Source organism: Zalophus californianus, chromosome X (genome assembly GCF_009762305.2).
Source record: "Zalophus californianus isolate mZalCal1 chromosome X, mZalCal1.pri.v2, whole genome shotgun sequence".
Taxonomy (NCBI): Eukaryota; Metazoa; Chordata; class Mammalia; order Carnivora; family Otariidae; genus Zalophus; species Zalophus californianus.
Window position 1 is genome coordinate 88,943,948 of NC_045612.1, and position 24,715 is coordinate 88,968,662.

At 47.6% G+C, this 24,715-nt stretch overlaps 1 protein-coding gene across 3 annotated transcripts in view; it reads left to right on the forward strand.

Annotated features, from left to right (window-relative positions):
- SLC9A7 (solute carrier family 9 member A7) overlaps positions 1 to 21,894 on the forward strand; it is a 127,461-nt gene extending 105,567 nt beyond the window's left edge. For all 3 annotated transcript variants that reach the window (XM_027607350.2, XM_027607351.2, XM_027607352.2), the window contains 3 exons: positions 8,248 to 8,330; positions 16,220 to 16,325; positions 20,163 to 21,894. In XM_027607350.2, coding sequence (XP_027463151.1) covers positions 8,248 to 8,330; positions 16,220 to 16,325; positions 20,163 to 20,414 — 441 coding nt within the window. In that variant the 3' untranslated portion in view covers positions 20,415 to 21,894. The remainder of the gene's footprint in view (positions 1 to 8,247; positions 8,331 to 16,219; positions 16,326 to 20,162) is intronic.
- Positions 21,895 to 24,715: the final 2,821 nt, after the last annotated feature.

The window sequence follows — 24,715 nt, forward strand, 5'->3', positions numbered from 1 at the left end:
TCCACAGACTCACTGGCTCGTACGTCTGGCACCTGGGGGCATTGGGCTTCCTCCCCGATGACTCAGGGTTCCCAGAGCCAGCACCACAGCAAGCAAGGTGGAAGGCCACGTCGCCCTTTCTGCCCTGGCCTTGAAGTTTTCAGGGCATCACCTCTGTGACTTGCCGGTGGTCACACTGAGTTGCTCGAGGCAGCCCAGATTCAACGGGAGGGGGAGAGAGAGAGACCACAACCTCTTTGTGGGAAGAGCATCAGCCAAGTGGCAGACGTGAGTTCGAGCTGCCACGTGACGCTTGTTACATCCCCAGGTTTGCTCCTTCCCGAGGCCAGCATTTCCTGGGCAGACAGGATGGGGGAGGGAGGGCTTATGCTAAGAGCAGAAATTTGTTACCCAAATGTTACTAATGGGCCCCCGGAGTCAAGAACTCTTTTGTGCAGGTTGGCCTCTGAAGTGCTGAGCATAGTGCCTGGCACCTGGGGGCATTCAACAGGTATCTGATGGGCAGACGGGGCGGGGGGGGGGTGGGGAACGGGAGAAGTGACAGCGTGGCGGAAAGCCTTACTGACCACATGCGTGCACGTGGTCCGTGACACTGTGTCGGGCGTTTCTTTTTCTTCAGTCAGCATGGAATTTCACTCCATCCTAAACCCAGTCTACATATGTCAGATGCCAGAGGACCTTCTAAATGACTCCAGCCCCTGACTCAGATTGAACAAGTGTCGCAGATGGTGGTGCTGTGCGGGGTCGGGGATTGCTGCTACAGCTTTTCCTGATTTCTTTCTCTTTGAGGGTGGTCGCATCTTGGGGGCAGTGCCCCTTAAGGGACACAAAGCCATGACCTCTGAAAGAGTGGGACGTTTTAGGAAGAGTTTTCAATGAGCTTCATTGGAGATGATAGGATGCCCACTTTAATGGTGCTCCAGAGGGGCGCCTGGCCGGCTCAGTCGAGGAGCACGTGACTCTTGATCGCGAGGTTGTGAGTTTGGGCTCCACGCTGGGTGTAGCGATGACTTAAAAATAAAATATTAAAACAGGAATAACGGTGCCCCGGAAGACCTTTGAGATTATATTAGAAGCGGCCACTGTGTTGGGAACTTGTGATTTCCATGAGAAATTCTTTTTGAAAAGTTGCCATTGGACTCTAGCTTGGATTTAAGGAGTTTAGAAACCGAGGGCTCAAGAATTGTGCACCTGGAAGCTAATTTAGAGTCTAACAGGGAGATCTTGAAACTCACCCTGAGAAAACCTGGGTGACGTGTCTTTATTTCACTGGAAGGGAAAGAAGGGCTCTGTTAGGATATGACTGCCCTACTCCAAAGCTTCCTCCCCAGGACCGCAGCTGGTCCAGATGAATTTTGTAAGAAAAACAAGCTGATTCCAGCTGGATAGCAAGGGTTTGCACAGATGTCATCTTGTCAGTTCCAGACCAGTCAGACACCTCCGGCCCTTTTGCTGTCTGTCTGTTTGTTTGTAATTGCTGCTGCCTCTGGATTTAAGCATCTGTAAAAGGAAAGGCATGAAATGGTTTGGTTGCTTTCCTGTAGCCGAACTCACCATCCATCTCCTAAGAACCTCACATGGAGACACAGGGCTTGTAACTAAGTTACAAGCTTGCTGTCACTGTTCCATGGAGATGTTTGGGAAAGCAGCAGGTCCTAAGTGCTAAGGGTTCGAGCAGTGCATTCAGTCTGCACAGTGACAGCTAAGACAGTGCTCCCTGCCCTAGGTGGGGCGAGTTTCTGAAACCTCCCTAGTTGGGCCTGGGGGCGATCATCGGTGTGCCCGATGGCTCCCTGGGGGGCCCTTTGGGCCAGTTGTGAATGTGCAGTTGGAGGTGACTTCTGCTGGACTCCAAGTGGCACCCAGTGGCCAGCCCTAGCCAGGAGCTGGTGTCACGGCTTCCCTGTAACCTCCCTCCTCCCCAGCCTCACACACAGTCCTGCAGAGGGTCCTCGGAATCAGTTCCACTGGCATCGTGAAAGTCTTTCAAGATTGTGTCAGACTGGGGGGGGGGGGGGGCGGAAACAAAAGGCGAACTTCAAGCTTGGTTTCCCAGGGCACCTTCTTAGAAGGGACTCATGCCCTTGTACTTAAAGGGCTTTATATCTCTCAGTCCTCCTGGCCTGACCTTCTCGGTCCAGTGAGCCACTAACAGCAGGGCTGGGAGCACTCGGTGGTCATGAGCAACAATAAAACAGAGAAATAAATGGGCTTCTCGTTTTTGGGTAAAATCCTGGGTTCTTGCAGTTTCCCCTGAAATGGATCCAGGTCACACGCTCAGTGATGTCATGAAACTGAAAGCCCAGATGTTTGTTCCCCATCAGAAAAGAAAGGGCAGTTCTCTTTACCTCATCTTCTAAATGATCTCCCTAAAAACAAACAGGAAAGTGACATTTAATGGGAATCAATTTCTTAGGACAGCATGATTTTCCTCGCGGGGTCTAGAAGCCTAAGAGTTATGGCTACAGAACTACAGAATAATAGCTCATGTGGGGGAAGGAAAGGAGCTTTTGGCTAGAACTTCTGGCTTTATGTGAGGGAAGCATAAGAATATTGTGGGCAGACTTGAGCTTCATGTCCCTGGCAAGTTTGACTCATTAGAACAAAACAAAACAAAAAACTCAGTTGCTTTGTTTCTCCAGAGGTCTTGGTGACTCTGCAACCAAAACAAAAACAAGCCCAGCTGGAGGCAAGCTGCCTGGGCTTGGGGGTGGCTTCCCACCCCATTCAAGGGGGACCTTTTCATGCCAGACAGAGACATCATTCACTTCCTTCCCCAAGTTTACAGAAGAGCACTCATCCGGGCGCCCGGGTGGCTCAGTCATTAAGCTTCTGCCTTCGGCTCAGGTCATGATCCCAGGGTCCTGGGATCGAGCCCCGCATTGGGCTCCCTGCTCCACGGGGAGCCTGCTTCTCCCTCTCCCACTCCCCCTGCTTGTGTTCCCTCCCTCGCTGTGTGTCTCTCTCTGTCAAATAAATAAATAAAATCTTAAAAAAAAAAAAAAAGAGCACTCATTGATGGGGCTGCTTTGGAGTAGTGAGGAGCACGCATCCAAATTTATCCTGGCTTTATCATCTCAGCAGGACCGGGTCACAAGCAGGATATTAGTGGAATGTGGAGGAAAGGAAACCACTGGGCTTGTGGTGCGTGTGTGCATGTGTGCGTGCATAAGTACTCGTGCACACAGAAAATCAGCTGTTTATAGTTGCGTTGACATATAACTTTCTGGGTCCTTCCCCAGTTTTTCTCCAGGCTGAAATCTGATACCCGGTCACTTAAATCTTTGACTTCAAACAGTTGCTGAAGGGCCTTTTATCAAGTTCCTCCTCTTTGCTCCCCCTACCCCCCATCACCATGCTTTTCTTTTTTGTTCTTCTGATCTCCCCCACCTTGGTCCCTGAATTCCCTTCTGGCTATTCTTTTTTTTTTTTTTTTTCCTTAGACGTGCAGAATTCACGGGGCACCTGGGTGGCTCAGTCGCTAAGCATCTGCCTTCGGCTCAGGTCTTGATCCCAGGGTCCTGGGATCCCTCCTCAGCGGGGAGCCTGCTTCTCCCTCTCCCACTCCCCCTGCTTGTGTTCCCTCTCTCGCTGTGTCTCTCGCTGTCAAATAAATAAATAAAATCTTTTTAAAAAAGTAAATGAAATCTTCAAAAACTTTAAAAAATTAAAAATAAAAAAGTGCAAAATTCACATTAATTTATTCATGCATTTGACAAATGCTTACTGAGCACCTGTTATGTTTTGGACAGTCTTTCAGGCTCAGGGGCTACATCTGCAAACAAGACACGTGAACCTCCATCCTTAAGGGTGTGGTGACAGTGTGATGAAGGGGACGGGTAAGGGCGAGAGTGCCAGAGGTGAGATCAGTAGATCTGTCTTGCTGCCCTGAGCGTCCCCACGGACCAGCAGCCTGAGCATCACCAGAGATCTTATAAACATGCAGACTGTCAGGCTCCACCTAGGCCCACTGACTCTGAACCTGCATTTTAACGGGTTTCCCACGAGGGTCGTGTGCCCATTCACAATTTGAAAAACCCTGGAGTAGGCATTGTGGAGCTCTTGATTCCCTGTTTTTAAAACCTGTTATTACTCCCTTCTGAGGGTCATTGGCTCCACCATTCCAGGGACAGGAAGAAGAAAGGCCCAAATTGGGTCACATCACTTACTTGCTCTTTTGCTCTGCATTAGATTTCTAGGGCCACCATAACAAATTCCCACAGACTCAGTGGCTTAAGACACTGGTCTTCTATTCTGTAGGTTAAAAGTTTGGTGGGCTCTTCCGGTTTCTCTGTTTCAAGGCCAAAATCAAGGTGTCGGCCGGGTTGGGCTCTGGGGGAGAACCCACTGCCAGGCTCATTCTGGTTGCTGGTAGAATTCAGTTTTGTGGTTGTGGGACTAAAGTCCTATTTCCTTGCTGACTGTTGGCCCAGGGTCAAGTTCCTGTCCTAGAAGCACCTGCATTTCCTGGTTCATGGACCCTCTGTCTTCAAAGTCAGCAACAGTGGGGCGACTCCCTGTCACACTTTGCATCTTTCCTGCTTCGTCTTCCACTGCAACTCTCTGACTCTTTTGCCCTCCTTGTCTACTTTTAAGGGCCTGTGTGATTGCACTGGCCCCCCTGGAAAACCTTAAGTCCATCTACAAAGCCCCTTTGGCCATGTAACGGAACATACAGCCTCCTGGGATTAGGACGTAGACATCTTTGTGGGGAAGGGAGTATTCTGCTCCATCTCTGAAAAAAACCGTAAGTTGCTCTCATTACTGTAATGACCTTAACTTTGAAAATTTATATCTTAATAATAAGAATGGAATGAAATATAACTCTGCCCAGAAATCCTTATTTATTAGTTGTAGAAAAAATATTCCAAAAATAGGACCTTTTGTCACTCCTCAGTTCTGGAAATGTGCTCCTTGAGGGGCAAGTGCTAATCTCATTCCTCTTTGTGTTTCTGGCACCCAGCATGGTGCCTGGCACATAGTAGGTGCTTAATGAATGCAGAAAAAATATATACACTCGTGGTTACATCCTTGAAATATGGGGATAAGGAAAGTCGGCGATACTTTCTTAAAGGGGCTTCCCTATTAATAATGTCAACAAAAAGCTTAAAAATCCCTTGTGTTACTCATAAGAACATAGGGTTACCAAGAGCTGGGGGTTGGGGGAGTTGGGGAGATGTTTAAGGGTACAGGCCTGCAGCTAATAAAAAGTTCTGGAGATCTAATGCACACCATAGTGAATATAGTCAACAGTACTCTATTATAAACTACAAAGTTGCTGAGAGAGTAGGTCTTAATTGTTCTCACCAAAAAATAAATAAATAAATAAATAAACCAGAATTATGTGAAGGGAAACAGGTGGCAGCTCATGCTACCATGGTAATGGTACTGCAACAGAGAAATGTATCAAACCAACACATCCTATGCTGTAAACTGAAACTGACAGAATGTTATATGACAATTACATCTTGCGCAAGACAGTGGCACAGCCAGGAGTAGAGCTAGGATCTGGACCCACAGACTTTGTTGAGAAAGCCTGTGATACTCGTACCTATACCTCTTGGCAGGCTCTGTTGCCTTTGAAACATTTCTCAGAGAAGCCAACCTTGTACCCAGCCTTGAAAAATGAATAGGGATTGGCCAGGTAGTTGTTGTCGGTGGGAGAAGGTGACCATCTGAAAGGATGCTCCAAGTTCGAAAAGCAGCCTGAGCTAAAGACATGGGGCATAAACCCTCCTGTGGGAATGCAGGTTTGGGGGAGCAGGTCCCCACCTTTTCTGTGGGCAGCACTTGAATGGAAAAACAAGGGTCTGCACCTGCAGCCTGAGAAGGGGGCTGCCCATTATAGGATCAGCCTGCACCCACACTGACCCCTGCTCTGCCCTAGACTGCCTGAAGCAGGAAGGGGGCCCCCAAATCGGCAAGCAGCTTTGGTTGTCTTCCAGGTCAGCCTAAAAAATTAGTCCCATTCCACAGATGCTCCCTGATTTCTCCAGAGCCACCATATGTGGATTTCTCCATGTTCTTCCTGTACCTAGTCATGCTTCTGGCACCATCTCTTAGAATAAGAAGTTGTTGAACACCCCTGTTATGAAGCCGCACTTTTTATTTGCTCAGAATTTACCCCTGGTAACCTTTCGGGGCTGTCTTTTAGTTAGGTTAGGACGACAGAGTCAGGGTTTGTGGTTTTTATTCCTGTTTTAGGGGAGGAGCAGATGCAACTGACTTGGGGGGGGGACTTGTCTTGTGCCTGATGGCTTACAGTATCCTTCCTGATGAGGTGTGTCACCGTGTTAGTTTCTTCTTTGGTAAGATTCTACAGGCACTTAGAGCCACGAGCTTAGAGCCTATCACTTTATAAAGAACCATTTAATTTTTCCATGAAGATATTTGCCCCTCAGAATTCTCATGTACCGGGGCGCCTGGGTGGCTCAGTCGTTTAGTGTCTGCCTTCGGCTCAGGTCATGACCCCAGGGTCCTGGGATCGAGGCCCACATCCGGCTCCCTGCTCAGCAGGAAGCCTGCTTCTCCCTCTCCCACTCCTCCTGCTTGTGTTCCCTCTCTCGCTGTCTCTCTCTTTCTCTCAAAAAATAAATAAAAATCTTTTTAAAAAAATGCTCACCTACCACTTTTCCACTCAGTCGAGGGGCATTCGGAAACCTCCCTCAAGTTGGCATTACGTCACCAACTAATTACCCAAAGGAATGATCATGCTCTGCAGATGGAGACATTTCTGTGCCCTCTTTCTTCCACAAGATTTATAAAAATATGAAATGCAGTTAGTCTCTGGGAACTCTCTCTCTCTCTTTTTTTTTAATTTCCTCATCCCTAGAAGGGCTCATTTAACCAAGCCATTTCCACATGTGTCCCTAAATATCCTTCAGATACCCTAGGGACTCTGTTTGTAAAAATAACCTTTGTTATTGGAAACATTAGAAATTTAAATAGTGCTTGCTAATTTCCCTCCCTTTACTTGTCCCTGTGCTCCCCCTTCTCGGACATCTCTGACCGACCCATACTATCTCAGTCACGGGTGGGGCTCACACCTGCTGCGATGTGGAACTCCTTGGAACTGTGGCTCATCTTGCGTTTGGCTATTGTCAGTGGCACCTCGCCTGTAGAGTTGCCTCTCCCTGTACCATTCCAGGGGGTGATGGCAAAAATGACTGCGCCTCCCAAGCAGTCCGTACTTTCAGAGCTTGTCATCCGACGACGCAGAACTCCAGCAACGCCCTCCGATGGCCACAGTCAGTCCGCTCTTTAATAGGAGTAATTGCGCTGCTTATACTGTTTGCACAGAGCAGATGACCCAAGCCTCAAATGAATGTTTGATTTTGCAAGTCATTTTGCCAATCAAATGACAGGGATGTTTGAGTTGGAAAGGAATGGAAGGAGTAACCACTTGAGGGCAGCGGAAATAACAGAAATGCGGGGCCCCTGGGTGGCGCAGCGGGTTGAGCGTCCGACTCTTGGTTTCGGCTTGGGTCCTGATCTCAGGGTCATGAGATTGAGCCCCACGTTGGGGCTCCACGCTCAGCATGAGGTCTACTTGAGATTCTCTCCCTCTCTCTCCCTCTGCCCCTCCCACTCATGTGCTCTCTCTTTCTCTCAAAGAAATAAATGAATCTTTAAAAATAATAGAAATGCCAGTTCCGACCCCATTTCCCTCGCTCACTGCCCCCATCTTCCTAAAGCTGCCAGGGCAACAAGTTACTGCACCACCTGGAAGGCAATGTAGGTGCCTCAGTAAGGACCACCAAGAGCCCGAGGCTGAGCCGTCAGGGAACGACCAAGTGTGACTTCCCCAGGCCAGCTTTGGGGAGGGCTGGAAAGTTGGTTTTATAGAAGCCTTCTTTAATATTCCCTATAGATCACTTTTGGCCCGTTAGGATCTACACTATGTTAGCGTAATCAATCTGCTAAAAGGCACTTCAAGGAAAATTACAGTAAGAATGCCAAAAGAAATTTTGTACTGCACTGAGTTGATCTGTCCACAGACATAACCGAGCCTTTTTACTTTGGGGTTGATTTGTCTGCCTTTTGGATTTATTTGGTTTCTTTCAAGGTATTCCCCCCCCACCCCCAGTATATCTGAAACTTTGGTGATATAGAATGTTTGACTCTGAGCTCAAAATCTCTAAAAGTTATTGGTTAAAAAAGAAGCTTCCCCCTCCCCTCCCCCCCCCCCCACACCCCATTTCAATCCCTTTTCTGCAACTAAACATCTGTCTTCTGGTTTGTTCCTAGGATGGTCCAGATTCTGCCAGAGGAAACCGGACGAAGCAGGAGAGTGCCTGGCTATTCAGGCTGTGGTACAGCTTTGACCACAAGTATCCTTTTCAGTGGCTTCCCTGTATTTGTGAAACATCGATGGTGAAATTCTCTTATTGTCAGTGAACGACTCCTGATGAGTAAGGGAGATGTGTGCTTGGTACAGGTATACTCAGTCCTCTCTTGGGCCACATGCAATGTTCATTCATGACCTGAACCAAAATCAAGAGTTGGGCGCTTAACTGACTGAGCCACCCAGACTCCCCCAGAAAAAGCATTTGACAAGATCCAACATCCTTTCCTGATAAAAAGAAAACCTGTCAACAAATTAGGTGTAAATGGAATGTATGTCAACATTATAAAGGCCATATATGACAGGCCCACAGCCAACATCATACTCAATGACAAAAAGCTGAAAGCTCTCCTCTGAGATCGGGAAGGATGCCCACTCTTGCCACTTCTTTTCAATACAGTATTGGAAATCCTAGCCAGAGCAGGTAGGCAAGAAAAAGAAATTTGATTCTCCAAATCAGAAGGGAAGAATTAAAATGGTCTCTGCAGATTAAATTTAAATTAAAATTGTCTCTGCAGATGACATGATCTTTTTTAAAAGGTTTATTTATTAGAGAGAGAGTGAGCACGGGGAGGGTGGAGGGGCAGAGGGAGAGGAGAGAGAGAATCTCAAGCAGACTCCCCGCTGAGCGTGGATCCTGATGTGGGGCTTGATCTCAGGACCTGAGTTCATGACCTGAGCTGAAACCAAGAGTCAGATGCTTAACCAACTGAACCATCCAGGTGCCCCTGCAGATGACATGATCTTACATATAGAAACCCCTAAAGACTCTACCAAAAAACTCTTTTAAAACTAATAAATTCAGGAAAGTCAGAAGATAGAAAGTCAACAGACAAAAACCAGTTGCATTTCTATACACTAACAATGAACTATCCAAAAAAGATACTAAGAAAACAATCCCAGGGCGCCTGGGTGGCTCAGTTGGTTAAGTGTCTGCCTTCAGCTCAGGTCATGATCTCAGGGTCCTGGGATTGAGTCCCGTGTCAGGCTCCCTGCTCAGCGGGGAGTCTGCTTCTCCCTCTCCCTCCGCCTCCTCCCCCTTGCTCATGCTTTCTCTCTCTCTCTCAAATAAATACATAAAATCTTTTTTAAAAAAAGAAAAACAATCCCATTATGATACCGTTAAAAACAATAAAATACTTAGGAATAAATTTAACCAAGTAGGTTAAGATCTATACACTGAAAACTAAAAAACACTGATGAAAGAAGTTGAAGAAGACACAAATAAATGGAAAGGTATTTGTGTTCATAGATTGGAAGAATTAATATTGTTAAAATTGCCTTATGAGCCAAAGCAATCTATAGATTCAGTGCATCTCTATCAAAATTCTAATGGTGTTTTTTAAAATAAAAACAATCGTAAAATTTGTATGGAACACAAATTACCCTGAATAGCTAAAGCATCGTGAGCAAAAAGAACAGAACTGGAGGCATCATACTCCCTGATTTCAAATTATATTACAAAGGCATAGTAATCAAAATAGTATAATATTAGCATTAAAACAGATACACAGACCAGTGGAACAGAATACAGAGCCCAAAAATATACCCTCACGTATTCGATCAACTAATCTTCAACCAAGGTGCTGAGAATACATAATAGGGAAAGGACAGTCTCTTTAATAAATGGTGTTGGGAAAACTGGATATCCACATGCAAAAGAATGAAACTGGAACCCGTCTTACACCACTCACAAAAATCAGCTCAAAATGGCTTACAGACTTAAATGCAAGACCTGAAACCATAAACTCCTGGAAGAAAACATAGGAGAAAACTCCTGACATTGGTCTTGGCGATGAGTTTTTGGATTTAACCCCACACGCATAGGCAACGAAAGCAAAATAAACAAATGGGCCTACATCAAACTAAAAAATTTCTGTACAGCAAAGGAAACCATCAACAACAAGAAAAGACAACCTGTGGGATGGGAGAAAATATTTGCAAATCATATATTTGCTAAGGGATTAATATCCAAATTATGTAAGGAACTCCTCCAACTCAACAGCAGAAACCCAAAGACCCCAATTTAAAAAATGGGCAAAGGACCTGAATAGATGCTTTTCCAAAGAAGACACACACTTGGCTGGCAGATACATGGGAAGTTGTTCAGCATCACTAATCATCAGGGAAATGCAAATCAAAACCATGATGAGCTCTCACCTCATACCTATTAGGATGGCTGTTACCAAATGTCAAAAGATAACAAGTGTTGGGAGGCTGTGGAGAAAGGGGAACCCCCTCCTACACTGTCGGTGGGATGTAAACTGGTGCAGCCACTGTGGAAAACAGAATGGAGGTTCTTCAAAAAATTAAAAATAGAACTACCATAGGATCCAGCAATCCCCCCTCTGGGTATGTATCCAAAGGAGATAACATCACTGTCTCAAAGAGATATCTGCACTCCCATGTTCATAGCAGCATTATTCTCAGTAACGAAGATATGGAAATAACCCAAGTGTCCATCAGTGCATGAATGAATAAAGATATATGCAAGTGTGTGTGTATATAGTGGAATATTATTCAGCCTTAAAAATGAAGGAAATTCAGCCATTTGAGACAACGTGGTTGAACCTGGAGGACATTATGCTATGAAATAAGCCAGGCACAGAAAGAAAAACACTGCATGGTCTTCCTTATGGGTGGAATCTAGAAAAGTCAAACTCAGAGTAACAGAGCATAGAATGGTGGTTGCCAGGGGCTGGGGAGTGGAGGAAATGGAGAATGTTGGTCAAAGGGTACAAACTTTCAGTTATAAGATGAGTAAGTTCTGGAAACCTAATGTACAGTATGGTGACTATAGTTAATAATCTGTATTGTATACTAGAAATTTTCTAAGGGGGTAGATCTTAAGTTTTCACATCACACACACAGAAAAATGGTAACCATGTGAAGTGATGGATATGTTAATTAGCTTGATTGTGGTAATCATTTCACAATATACACGTATCTAAACATCTCCCACACCTTTAATACATGCAGTTTTTTATTTGTCAGTCATACTTCAATGAAGCTGAGTGGGGAAGAAATTATTCCTCGAAGAGCAACAGGAGTGATCTCTAAAGTCTCTGTAAATTTTAGCGACAAGGATTTCTACTTGTTTAGTTTGGAGGAGAGAAACTAAGAACAGAAGCAGGCACAAAGTGTCTGAAGAATTAGATGAGGAAGGTGCCCATAGTTCATTCTATAGCTCCATCGATGATCTCACAAGAAAATGTGGGCTTTGGCTGCATCAGAAGAGGGTTTGGCTGGATGGGAATGATCCCCACAAGGCAGGAAGAGCAAGTGTGGTACCTCCTTCGCTGGACAAGCCTGAAAATGGAAGAGATGGGCTTCCAATTTAAGATAAGAGGCTCAGCGCGCACACATAGCTCTCTTGTTGTTCCCAGGCCTCCTTGGAATCACAAAAGAGATACTTTGGAGTATTCGCAAGACCAAATGTAGAGGTAATTGTAGCAGAGAAAACCATAGCCCAAGACCAAAGCCAGTTTGTCTAGGTGATTTATTAAAGAATGTTGTAACAGTTGCAACAGGCACTTCCTGTGTCCACAGATCAACTGGTAGCTGTTAATTTTCTCTTTAGGCCATAGCTCTCTAAAGAAAGACTTACTACCTGGGGAGGGCTTGATAGAGAAACAGATCTTGAGGCCACCAAAGAATATTCTCCCTAGAGTAACCTCCCCCCGCCACCCACCCAACTTTGGCGTGGTCAGATTCCCCACCTGCTTGATGAACTGAGAAACTGAATAAAGACGTGGGGGGCATGCCAAAGTCATTCATTCCTATATATGTACCTGCATGTCCTATATATGTACATGTACATATATACATATATATGTATATATTTTTAAGTAAACCCTACACCCAAGGCGGGGCTCTAACTCATGACCCCAAGATCAGGAGTTGTATGCTCTACCAACTGAGCCAGCCAGGTACCCTGCCGAATATTTATTTTTTAATTTTTCTAATAAAAGCCTTAGAGTTGCAAGGCTTTTCCAGTCACAGTGTAAGAACAGGCTATTAGAAAAAGGAGCAAGCAAATAAGAAACTTTGGAAATTAAACATAAAGTTTCTGAAATGAAGCCCCAAAATGGATAGTTTAATTACATGGTGGAAACCAAACTGTTGATCTGGGAGATGAAGCTGAGGAAAAAAGCTGTGAGAATTCAAGCACAAAGTCAGAGATGGGCAAGAGAAGAGTTACGAGATGAAGAGGTCCAGAGTCCTTGAACAGAATCTAAAAGGAGAAGATAGAGACTGTGGAGGAAAAGAAGAACCAAAGAAATAATGGAAGAAAAAAAAAATCCCTTGGCTAAGGGCAGATTCTTGTCTCCAGAGTGGGAGGGCCCACCTGGTGTGAGTAGCATGAATGGACACGTTGGAGCATTCCATAACTAAAGGGGAAAAGCAGGACTCTTCATGGCTTCCAAAGACAAAGACTGGCAGCCTTTAAAGAGAAAGAATCCAATGTGGCATTAACAAAATTGAAGGTTAGAATACCATGTAGCATTGTCAGAGTTCTAGGATGAAAAGAAAAAGTCTGAGCCTAGAATTCTACACCCAAGCTGAGTGGGCAAAAAAAGGAGGGTGGCTTTCAGACATGCGAGAGTTGAGAAAGTTTAGCACTGTGCAGACTCTCTAAGAAGGAGGGGGGAAACCCAACAACAGCATAAGGATCAGATAAAACCAAAATCAGATCCAACTAAGGGGACAGCAATGAAGAAGTCATTTTTTATAACCCAGAAGTGAACAAGATCAAAACAATTAAAAGAAGATCTTGTATTTCGCAAGACACTCAGGTTTCTCTTCTCACTAACAAAGTTTAAATGACACTGTATTACATTTCTTTTAATAGTGTTCTAGCCACGGGGAACCTGGGTGGCTCAGTTGGTTAAGTGTCTGACTCTTTTTTTTTTTTTTTTTTTTTAAGTAGGCTCCACACCCAACACAGGGCCTGAACTTACAACCCGGAAATCAAGACCTGAGCTGAGATCAAGAGTTGAACGCTTAACCAACTGAGCCACCCAGGCACCCCCTAGTGTCTGACTCTTGATCTCAGCTCAGGTCTTGATCTCAGGGTCATGATTTCAAGCCCCTCACTGGGCTCCACGCTAGGCATGGAGTCTACTTAAAAAAAAAAAAAAATAATGTTCTAACCACTCTACTTGGTTACAGGGAATAATATGCATATAACAATATTATTACGAATGCTATTTAGTGGTTTTTAACATTTAGACTCAATTCATAGACAAAGTATAGAAAATTTACTTATCAGTTATAAAATAGAATGCAGATGTTATATATCTGCAGTATAAAATTAATTGTAATCAAAATTAGGAAAAACTTGAAGAGGCAGGAGTATAAATGAATTAAATGTACCATCCTTCGCAGGACGGAGTTAAAAGCCTCTGACTAAAGTTTATAAATCAAGAAAGAGAAAAAACTTATTCTTCTGGTGTAGACACACACACACACACACACACACACGAGTGGAACACTACTCAGCCATACAAAAGAATGAAATCTTGCTATTTGTGACAACATGGATGGATCTTGAAGCTATTATGCTAAGTGAAATAAATCAGAGAAAAACAAATGCTACACTGATTTTACTGAAATGTGGAATCTAAAAAACAAAACAAAGAAAATCCAGATTCATAGATACAGAGAACAGATTGGTGGTCGCCAGAGGGGAAGGAGGTTGGTGGAGTGAAATGGGTGAAGGGGACCAAGAAGTACAAACTTCTTGGGGCGCCTGGGGGGCTCAGTCGGTTAGGTGTCTGCCTTCAGCTCGGGTCATGATCCCAGGGTCCTGGGATCAAGCCTTGCATCAGGCTCCCTGCTTGTCAGAGTCTGCTTCTCCCTCTGCCCTCCCCCGCTTATGCTCTCTCTCTCTAGCTCTCAAATAAATAAGTAAAATCTTAAAAAAAAAAAAAAAAGTACAGGGGCGCCTGGGTGGCTCAGTTGTTAAGCATCTGCCTTCGGCTCAGGTCATGATCTCAGGGTCCTGGGGTCAAGCCCCACATCGGGCTCCTGCTCAGCAGGAAGCCTGCTTCTCCCTCTCCCTCTCCCCCTGCTTGTGTTCCCTCTCGCTGTGTCTCTCTCTGTCAAATAAATAAAATAAAATCTTAAAAAGGTAGTACAAACTTCCAGTTATAAAATAAGTAAGTCATGGGGATATAATGTACAGCATGGGGAATACAGTCAATAATATTGTATTAATTTTGTATGGTAACTACATTTATTGAGGTGATCATTTTGCAATAGATAAAAAAGCGAAATCACTACATTGTACACCTGAAACGAAAATAATATTGTATGTTAGTTATGCCTCAATTTTAAAAAAAAAAAGGTCTTTGGTGAAGTTGTAATTACCAGAACAACTGGATGGGACAGAGACTTGATATTTCATTTTGGCCCTTCAAAGAACTTGCATATTTAAAAATCTATCTGTAAATGGCTTTTTTCTCTCTTTTAAAGAAGTTGTTAGAGGGCCTTTTGTATTTGGGGACTGTGAGAACTTGGCTTTGAACTACCCGAAGCAGGCCACTGAAAGGTAGCCTCGGGGTTCCGATGTGCCTGTATGTTACTCCTTCTGGAATCCAGCCTTGCTGTCAGCTCCGCAGCTAGACTCAAAGTAGCCAATAGGCCAGCAGGGGCCATTCCCAGAAATGTGGTTGGAGGACAGTGGTCAGAGGGGGCTTGTTCGGTTTCGTAAAGAGGTTCAGCAGAGCCTACACCTTGTTCATCGTGGAGTAATTCCCTACAAGGAGGATACTCCAGGGTCTTCCTTCCGTCTCCTCCCAGAGAAGAAGGCTTTTTTTCTCCTGTGCTGAGCAGTAAATATTGATGGTGCTCAGAGCAGTCATCCTCTGGGGTACAGATGACTAGGATACCTCCTTACCTTCCTTTAAATTCTCTTGGCCGTTTCCGCCGTGGAGGTGGCCATGGGGGTCTCCACCTTTTCCATATTGCTGGGGCTGTGGGTACCAGAAACGGTCCAGGCGCTGTCATATCATGACGCATGCTTCCTGGTGCTTCCCACACAGGCTCATGCACTTGATGGCACAGGTATCCACAGACTGACAAATCCTGAGCTCCCAGGGTAGCTGACCTTCACCTTAGGGTGGTGGTCTCAACCGAGGGCAGGTTTGCTTCTCAGGGGACATTTGACAATGTCTAGAGACTTTTTTTTTAAAGATTTTATTTCTTTATTAGAATGAGAGACAGAGCACGAGAGGGAAGAGGGTCAGAGGGAGAAGCAGACCCCCCGCTGAGCAGGGAGCCCGATGCGGGACTCGATCCCAGGACTCCAGGATCGTGACCCGAGCCGAAGGCAGTCGCTTAACCAACTGAGCCACCCAGGTGCCCCGTCTAGAGACATTTTTGTTGTCACGCCTGGGAGAGGGGTCGGGGGTGCTCCTGTCCCTACAGGGCAGAACAGTCCCCTACAACCAAGAATGACCTGACGCCCAATGTCGGTAGTGTTGAGATTGAGAAGCCGATATGCTGTCTCCTGTTTCCAAGACGTGAGCTGGTTGTGTGTCCAAAGCTGGAATGCTGATTGAAACCAAAATTCTCATGCAGCATAACAAGGGAGAAGGATGCTCTAATTAATCAAATATTCTTTTTGCCTGCAAAGCGGGAACTGCCAACCTGAGAGTTAACAGTGAATGCTTAAGGCTGACAGGATGGTTTAATCTTTGATTCAGATTATTGTAGACCCCAAGGATTTTCTGAATCGTACTGGTAAAATGTGGGGGAGGAGGCCATTTGTGGGTAGCAGCCTGGATGATTTACTCTGGGGGATTTCTAAACACGTTGTGTTGGGTGTGTGTTTTCTTTGCAGATATTTTTTCCTTAAGTCGCTTTTTAAAGTTACTTGAAGCCCATCCTCACACACAGTGGCCCGCCGTTGACCACCACGCTCCCAGCCTGGTGTGGCCTGCTTGCTCGGTGTCTGACCAGTCCTCAGGTGTACGACGTAAGTACGGCGCGTCAGGGGCGTTTTCTTGCTCACTGGGTCCGGGGAGTGTCTTCCCCAGGAAGAGGAAACCTGTTGCTCGCAAGCCTCCAAATCCATGGGTTTTGCATCTCTAAGTAAGATGATTAGAAATGGCCGACTTCCATATGTTGACCTATTTTGCACAGTAACAGGGAAACCTTTTTACCCGGGCTGTGGGGCCCCGTCACGCACGTCCACAGCTGTGGTGTAGTAGAAAGAGCACTTGATTTGGAATCCGAACAACTAGATTCAAAGCCAAGCCCTGAGGCCATTTAGGTGTTCTGTGCCTTGGTTTTCCTGTCTGTAAAGTGGGCCTAGTTGTACAGGCTGGCTGTGAGATTAAAGGCTAAGGTACAGAAAAATACTGTGAACCGCAAAGCGTTTAGCAAATGTGAGGATTCTTTTTGTGAATGCTTTATTTACATTGATATGGTTAGGCCCTTTCCATTTTCAGATTCAGACTTAGCACAGTATGAAAAGAATATCCACACTGGTGGACATCTGAGCTTTGGGACTGACTTGCGAGCTCCTTATGTGGGTTGCTGGGCAAAAGGGTGGGGAGAGCAAGCAGCTACCCACACAGAAGGACTGGAGGAGAGGGGAAAGGCCCTTCTTCCTCTCTCTTCTGCCACCCTCCTCATCCGGTCACAAATACAACCATTATAGCCTAGGAGAGAAGAACTCCTTAAATTTGTGTAGAGCTTTACAGCTCACAAAGGCCAAGTTTATTCTCTTGGCCATACTGTAAATAATCAGCTACTACAGGGTTACGGAGGAAGAAAGTGCCAAGGTCCCAGGATTAGTAATTGGCAGAGCTGAGACCCTAATGCAGGTTTCAGAGAATTCGCAAACAACCTGCAATTGACTTGATTAGCGTTGAGAAAGCAGAATGCAAAGCCCAGATCTGGGAGAGAAGACCCCTGACCAGTTCTAACGGGGCGGGGCAGCAGGCTTGGGAACGACTGTTTGCATTCAGGTGGTACAGAGGGGCAGGGGGCATAGCTGGGCGGGGGGTGCTGGGGTCTGGCATGCTAAGGAGCAGCCTCATCAGAGATGGGGCGACTTGGTCAAGAAGCAAGAATCTGTCCCCTGTTGCTTTGGGCTGGGGTCCTGACCAGGGTCTCAGTCAGCTACAGACACAGTGAGGCTTGCACTTGAGAGAGTGGGAGCATAGAGTCTTTGAAAAATTAATTGAGGAAGCCCAAGGTGAGAGAGTGGAGGGGCCCCCGGTGGGGTTTGGAGCCCAGTGAGGGTCTCGGGCAGGGCCGCTCTCGCGTGGCTGTTCGACACTCTGTGGTTCTCACCCATCACCTAGAGGGCGTTTGTACTTTTTGGTTTAGTTGGGCCATGTTGAAGATGTTCCTTATTCACTCTTTGCACTAACTCTAAACCACTCAGGTTGGATATCCACCTAGAAAACAGGGTTCTTCCATTCATGAAAGTGACCTCTGGTTGTTTAAAATGGGCACATTCCTGCAACACACGTTTGCAGGGTTATTCAACAGCATCTTCATGGCAGCCTTCAGGGGACAGCTGGCTGCATAATTTTACAAACCTCCAGCTTAAAACTTTCGTCAGTCCTATCATCTAGAATTCGAGGAAGTGGATCGGTTTCATCATCTGTGTATCACGTTCATTAAGCTCTGATTTGGAAATCCCTGTCCACTGGGTTTTACCATGTCCTTGTTTCGGGTACTATTTGTCCGGGCTTGTGAGTTTCATAATGGAATGGGTCAACATCCAATTTTGCTTTCTCCTGTTGGTGAATTTGAGCCCTGCTTCCCACTGCCTCGGGTCAGCCAGCGTGGACCACACGGGCTGGTGTGCGGGGGCGGGGGGGGGGATGGTGAGGAATGGGGGGGCCTCAGCTGGGCTGCAGTAGGGGGCGTGGCTACATTTGCAGCATTTCCCTCCAAGCAGTTGCTTCACATTCCTCTCTGTCCTCGAAAGAGTAAAATGCATGCCAGGAGAGTCTCCCCCTGAAAAGGGGGAACTAAGAGCCCTGGCTGCGGTATTTTGACATTATTACTTAGCGCTCGCAGGCACGGGAGAAATGGAACGTGCTAAAACAGGGAACACAATCCCATTTGTTGTTAGGAAAACGATCGTGGGACAGATGGAGCCTCGGGACTTTCTAAATACTGATGGCGAGGAGGAATTTGGGGAGTTTGGAGTGAGTTTTGGAATTACGCTCTGCCTGAGTAGAGGATTCTTACTCGGTTGCACCTTTGCACGCTGCCTCATTCCAGTGAGGATTTGAGGCCACAAGCAACAAGAGTTGCGTGCTCACCTGTCAAGAAAAAAAGCCGGAGCACTGGGTTAAGAGGAGTCAGGCTGTGGAGCGTGGAGAGGTCGACATCACTGAGGAGCGATGCAGAAAGCAGGCTTGAGCTTGTCACCAGTGAGCGCACACAGACAGGCTGGGACGGGAGGAGGAGGTCGGCAGACCCACGCGTCCTCCCTGGGCGCTGAACAGGCGTTCCTCTGGCACCTGCTGTGGCTTAAGCCCCTCAGGGAAGGGCGCCAGGAAGAGGAGGCGGCCACTGTGCTTTGCTGGTTTCTCACCCAGAGGGGGTTGCAGGTGCAGGCATGCCGGGGAGAATCTGCCCGTGGCCTTGGACAGCGTGACTGGGGGTGGGGGTCGGGGGGGGGAGGGTAGGAGGCTGTTGGGGAGGCGGGTTCCGTGCCCTGCACCGAGGACATCCTGCCGCGTAGACGATGCAGGACTCCAGAAGCACCTGGAAGAGCAGATGGGCAATAGGAGAGCAAGAGCACTTTGGCTAGAGCGTTCTGGAGCCGTGTCTGACAGACGTGCTGTGGGGGCAGGAGGGGAGCCAAGCGCCCCTCGTTTTGCTGGCGAAACCCATTAGAGGGTGAAGGGTTGTGTCTGACCCTGCGCTGCTTCCCGAGCCCTCCCCTGGGTCTGGAAGTTTCGAGAGGCCGCCGCTCGGCTCCCGCCCTGCCTGGCCCTGCTCGGTCCGCTCTGCTGCAGCTGCGGCTTAGCATGAGCTGCCGGCCGGTCCTCTTCCTGACCTGGGGAGTGTTCACATCCTCGCTGTGGGCCGAACCGGTCCGGAGGCAGCAGAAACCCCACCTCCGCTTCCTACCAGCTGGACCGCCTGGGGCATAGTCCACAGGTTCTCTGGGCTCAGGTCTCCTCCTCGGACCCAGGAGAAGGGAGGGGGGGAGGGTGATTCGCCAGCTCCTGTGACCAGGGCACCCTGGCGGGCCCGAAACAGGCGGTCGAGAAGGTGCCCCTTCCCTCTCGATGTCTCACTGCATCTACCAGAGGGCTTCCCGTCGGGGGTCCTTCCGTGGGGACAGGAAGGAAATCCTAATTATGCGTCCCCGTCCCTCCGTTGCTGACTAGGACAAAGAGTCGTTCAGATGCAAACCGGGTCGGTTTAGGGTGGTTCGTGTGGGGCGGGAGGCCCTCTCGGAAGACCTGCCCCAAAAAGAGAGGGGCCCGAGAAACTTCTTTGCATGTTTGCCCAGTGACCTTCCCCCTCCTTCCTTTGAGGGTTGGGAAGCTGAAGGCCCAGGCTGGCCTCCTTTTCTTCCCTTTTGTCACTGACCCCCGAGCCGTCAGGCATTTAAAATCAGAACTGCTTCCTGGGCCTCGAAGCCCTGCTTCGGGCAACGGTGCCTAACCTTGAATAGCCCTGGACAGTTGGCATCCAGTATCCGCGCTGGAGGCTCAAGGCAGGTGGGTTTCACGGGCCCCAGTTTTCAGGTGAGCAGTCGAGGTCGGGCTTGGCGCCCAGCCTAGGGGAGATCAGTCTCCCATTGGCTGCTGTCGCTCGTTGCACTTTTCAGAACCAAGAGCCGCTGAGAGAGGAAGACTCGGATTTCATCCTGACTGAGGGCGACCTCACCCTGACCTACGGGGACAGCACAGTGACTGCGAACGGCTCCTCAGGCTCCCACACGGCCTCCACGAGCCTCGAGGGCAGCCGGAGAACCAAGAGCAGCTCGGAGGAGGTGCTGGACCGAGCCCTGGGAACAGGAGACCAGCCGGTGTCAAGCCGGGGCACGCGCCTAGTGTTCCCCCTGGAGGATAACGCATGACTCGCCGCGTCCCGCCCCCCCCCCCCGCCCCAGCCTGCCGAGATGGGGGTGCAGTGAGGACGGCTGCAAGCCCCAGGCTTGTCCGACTCGGGGCACTGACTGAGTGGAACTAATGCTTCTGTTTTATTGAGGTCTGAAGCTCTCTTAACATTTAAAGTTTAACCCAAGAGGCAGAGGGTGGGGCTGAAGTGTCTCTCAATCAAGACAAACGCAGACCTATTCCCACTTTTTCACATAGTAGTGTGCTGTTCAGAGTCAAACAAACAAATAGCATGCTTTCACGGTCTAACTCATTCACCTGCAGAATCCGAGCAAGCTGTGGCAGGTATGGGGAGGCCCCCCCAGGAGAGGTTTCAGATCTGTACACAGCAGCGCAACCCTAGCTGGCCGCAGGAATAGCGAGGTGGGGGAGGGGCGAGCAGGCCAGACCTACGATCCCGAAGGAAGGCAGCTGAGATCGGACCTCCGAAGGTGATGGGAAGCCAGTGGGCAAGGGGGACAGAACTGAGGAGGAAGCAATCTGAGCGCGGAGGCCCTAGCACCGAGGGCTGCAGGACCATGATCTCACGTGATCAGGCTTCTGGACATTCTGCACTACCTGGGTTTCCTGTAGATTGAAGATCAGAACTCTATCCGTGAACATTTCAACATGGGGAAAGAATTAGAATTCCTTCTCTGGAAATCTCCAGAAAGAAGTAGCTACTGAAATGTTTAAAACCAAAGGCAAAATGGTGTTGTACTGTTGGGTTTTTAAAATTAATCCGAGGGCAGGAGAAACTGTTTAGAGACTGATGACAAAAATCAGTCAGTTCTTCAGGGCTACCACGGAGATATCTACTGCGGGGTTTAGGAATAACACCAAAATTTGTGGGATGCTTCTATGTGGGGACGAGAGAGCAGCAAGGAGCCTAGGAGGCAATAGGCTAGTCTTCAGAGGGGGGGTGGAACCACACTGCAAAAAAATTAACCACAAAACACAAGATACTGTTCTAAAGACCGAGTAGAAGTCCAAACTTTGAGCTACTAAATGCATGAGATTTCCGTGGCCGGGTGAGGCATGAGAGGCAAGTCAGTGGAAAATTGAGCATTATTCAGTCCAGTAGACGGTTCCGTCTGCTGTAAGAGTAAGAATCCAGATGTCTTAACACTCACTGAGTGCCATGTAGAGAAGGGTCATTTTCTTGGTATCTGGGGAGCCTCGTACCAGCCTAAAGTGTGAGCGTGGTTTGAAATGTAGGTTCTGAGTTGGGGCTCTCTGTGGGTGAGCTCTTCCACCTACCCACACCTGTGGTAGCTAAAATACCGAGAGAGCTCTTGGAAACCAAGTTTGAGATTCTCCCTGTGTCTCTATGCTTCGGTGCTGGTGTATTTGAAAACCCAATCCCTAAAAAAAAAAAAAAAAAAAAAAAGCTCTCATAAAATGTGGGCATTTTTCTTCTTGTGGCAGACAGAATAGTGGCCCAGTCGAGTACACCCATAATGAAACCAGCTATTTAATCTGCTTAACTCATATTTTTAATGGTTAATATTTAGATAAGACATTATACTTTGCTTTTTGAATTGATAATTTGTGCAAAAGAGACAAAAATTGAGCCATATGAAATTGCTGATATTGAACCAGTTTTCAAAAACAGAAATGGCAGTTTCGTATGGTTCGAGATGATTTTTATTCCCCTCTTTCTTTTCTGTGTACCCTAAAGTCCATTTTGATTTTATCATGGGCATCCGTGGGCTCTGTAAGCTTGAAAAACGAGCTAAACCACCCATCTAACCGCATGAGGCTCCGAATTCCCTAGGCTAGTGAAGGACTTACGAAAACCTCTGAGCCAGAGCCAGAGAAACAGCTTTTTTTAGAGAGCCCCTGGACGGGAGGTCATTATGTCGTGGGGTCAGAGTGCAGAGGGTGGCTCCCAGGCTTGGCACGTGTGCCCAGAACCAGCACAGGTTTTATTCAGTGGAGTTATCTCAGTAACAACCCGTCATGCCTATAAACTCGAAAGGTGAGGAGGCTTTTGTGTGTGTCTGTTATTTGCAGAGGTGGAGGGATAGGCTGCTCAGCTCCTTGGTTGGGTCTTTATAAAGCCTTGCTCACCTCTTAGGTTGCTTACTTATTTCATTTTGGAGGGAAGAAGCTAACAGAAAAACCCTGATAGGGTTCTTGAAAAGAGCCAACCGGGTAGGACCCACCCTCTCTTCATTCAAGTCAAGGCTTTGTTGTCATTTTGGTTTTCCAGGGAGCTTTCAGCAAATTAATAAGAAATTACCCTCATGAGGAGGAAAAATAACCAGAGTTCTCCAGCCCGGTCCTAAGTCAATCCATAGATCGTTGTGTTTCCTCCCAAAAGGGTCTTGCCGTCTTGACCGCAAACGTTTTATTTGGACCTACTTAAATCTAAGTAAATGGAGATTTGCCAAGATCAAAATTTTGCTAGCATTGTAGTTATTTAGTTGGATTTTTTTATTCAGTGGATCGGAGTCAGTCACTGACCTGTGGTCCTAATTTTTGTTTGCAAGATACGGAGAATAATCCTGACCTTACCAGGGGTCCCAGGAAAGGAGTCTGTTCATCAAAATGCTTCCGCCTTCTAGAAGCTTTATGCCTATGCTGAGAGGGGAAAAGTAGGTGTCACGAAGCCCCCAAACCATCTAACTCAAGGCTATCTGCTGCCAGTCTGGCATAAATCAGATTGAAACTGCTGAGTGCATCCAATTTAACCTCTTATACATACCTGTTCTGGGTTGGGTGGGGGGGTGACAGTTCAGAGCTGGATGTTCTAGAGCACAGGTTCTCAACCCGGGCTGCACATTAGGATTCTCTGGCTAGTTTTTTTGTTTGTTTGTTTGTTTTTAAATATCCATGCAAGGGCCCTGTGCTCAGAGATTCCCATCCAGTAGTAGGTTTGGAGCGGGGCCTGGCTTCCGTGCTCTGTTGTGGATCTTCAGGGATTCTAGTGGGCAGCCAGGCTTGAGAGCCTTTTTGTCCAGAGCTTGCAGCAGACCCTGTTTGGAACCTTAAAGAATGGCCTAGCAAACTAAGTTTCCTTTCATTGCCAGTCCTCTGGAACAAACCCAGTGTTGATCAATCATTACAGCCCGGACAGCTGTGAGTTTCATGCACCTCATCTTTGCAGAACTCTAGAACATACTCCGTAAAGCACAACCGAAAACGTCACATTTGAACACCTTCGTGCAGGAAAGGGAGAGACAGGTGACTTGAGTGGATGGACTGGGTTGGTGCGGGGCGAGGGGTTAAAAATCTGTCCCCTTTGCCCCCTTTCGTGGAAAGAAAAGGGTTGGGTCTTAACAGAGTAGCTATCAAGTGCGAAGGCTTTGGAGAAGCTGTCTTTTCAGTATAACCTGGGATTAAACGGAGTCCCCTTTGCAGTCCAGTCAGCTTGCTTTCTTGCCACAGTTAGCTTGTCCCCAGGCCCGAGTCCCTGCTGGACTCCTCAGGAGAGGGGTGGGCCCATTTAATGCCCAGAGTAGAGGCCGCGGGGTAAGGGGAAGCCCATGACCACTTCAAGGTCACGAGGCAGTGGTGTCGGCCGACTTCTGCGTCGGGCCGACAGCGGGGCGGGGCGGGGCGGATTCCAGCCGTGCCTTTTCATACTCTCTTTGGGGACTACACGGAGACCTGAACTTTGTCTCCTGGAGAAGGAAATCTGCACTACCGAAATGAGGCTGCAAATAGAGGAAGAGGGCATATGCGATTCCATGGCCTCTGCCCATCCAGGGTACTCCCTGGGGCGGCCAAACCGGCCCCGATGCCTTGCAGCCCAAAAGCCACACTGCGACATCAAATGTCTCATCAGGCAAACAGCAAGGAGCTTTCGGGCTGTGCTCTCTAGACCTGAAACTGTCCTCTGTGGTCTGGTGGACAAATGAAGTCTCTTTAGAAAACATGAAAAAGGTTCTCTCAGCTGTCCACGAACATGTCAGTCGAGGGCGATTTCCTTCCAAACTAGAGGGCTGTTTCATGACACATTCCCTACCCCCTGCCCCCGGGTGTCTCTCTCCTCTTTGCCCGCAGGGGAAGTCAATGTCACCATGTCAGATACCTTAATATGAACAGAACCATTTCCAAACGTGGAAACAGCACTGATGCACTGAGGGGAGGCTGGCGGGGGCGAGGCCACCGAGCCGCTCAACAGAGGGGAGAGGCTCATCCTCTCGGGCCCCTAGCTTGGTACCCGTTGTGAGTTCTCAGAGGTGCAGCACCGAGCTGCTTTTCCCATCTGTTGTAAGATGTCCTTCTGGAAAGTCAGCTTGCTGATTCAGTAAGTATGTGACTTCTTACTCCG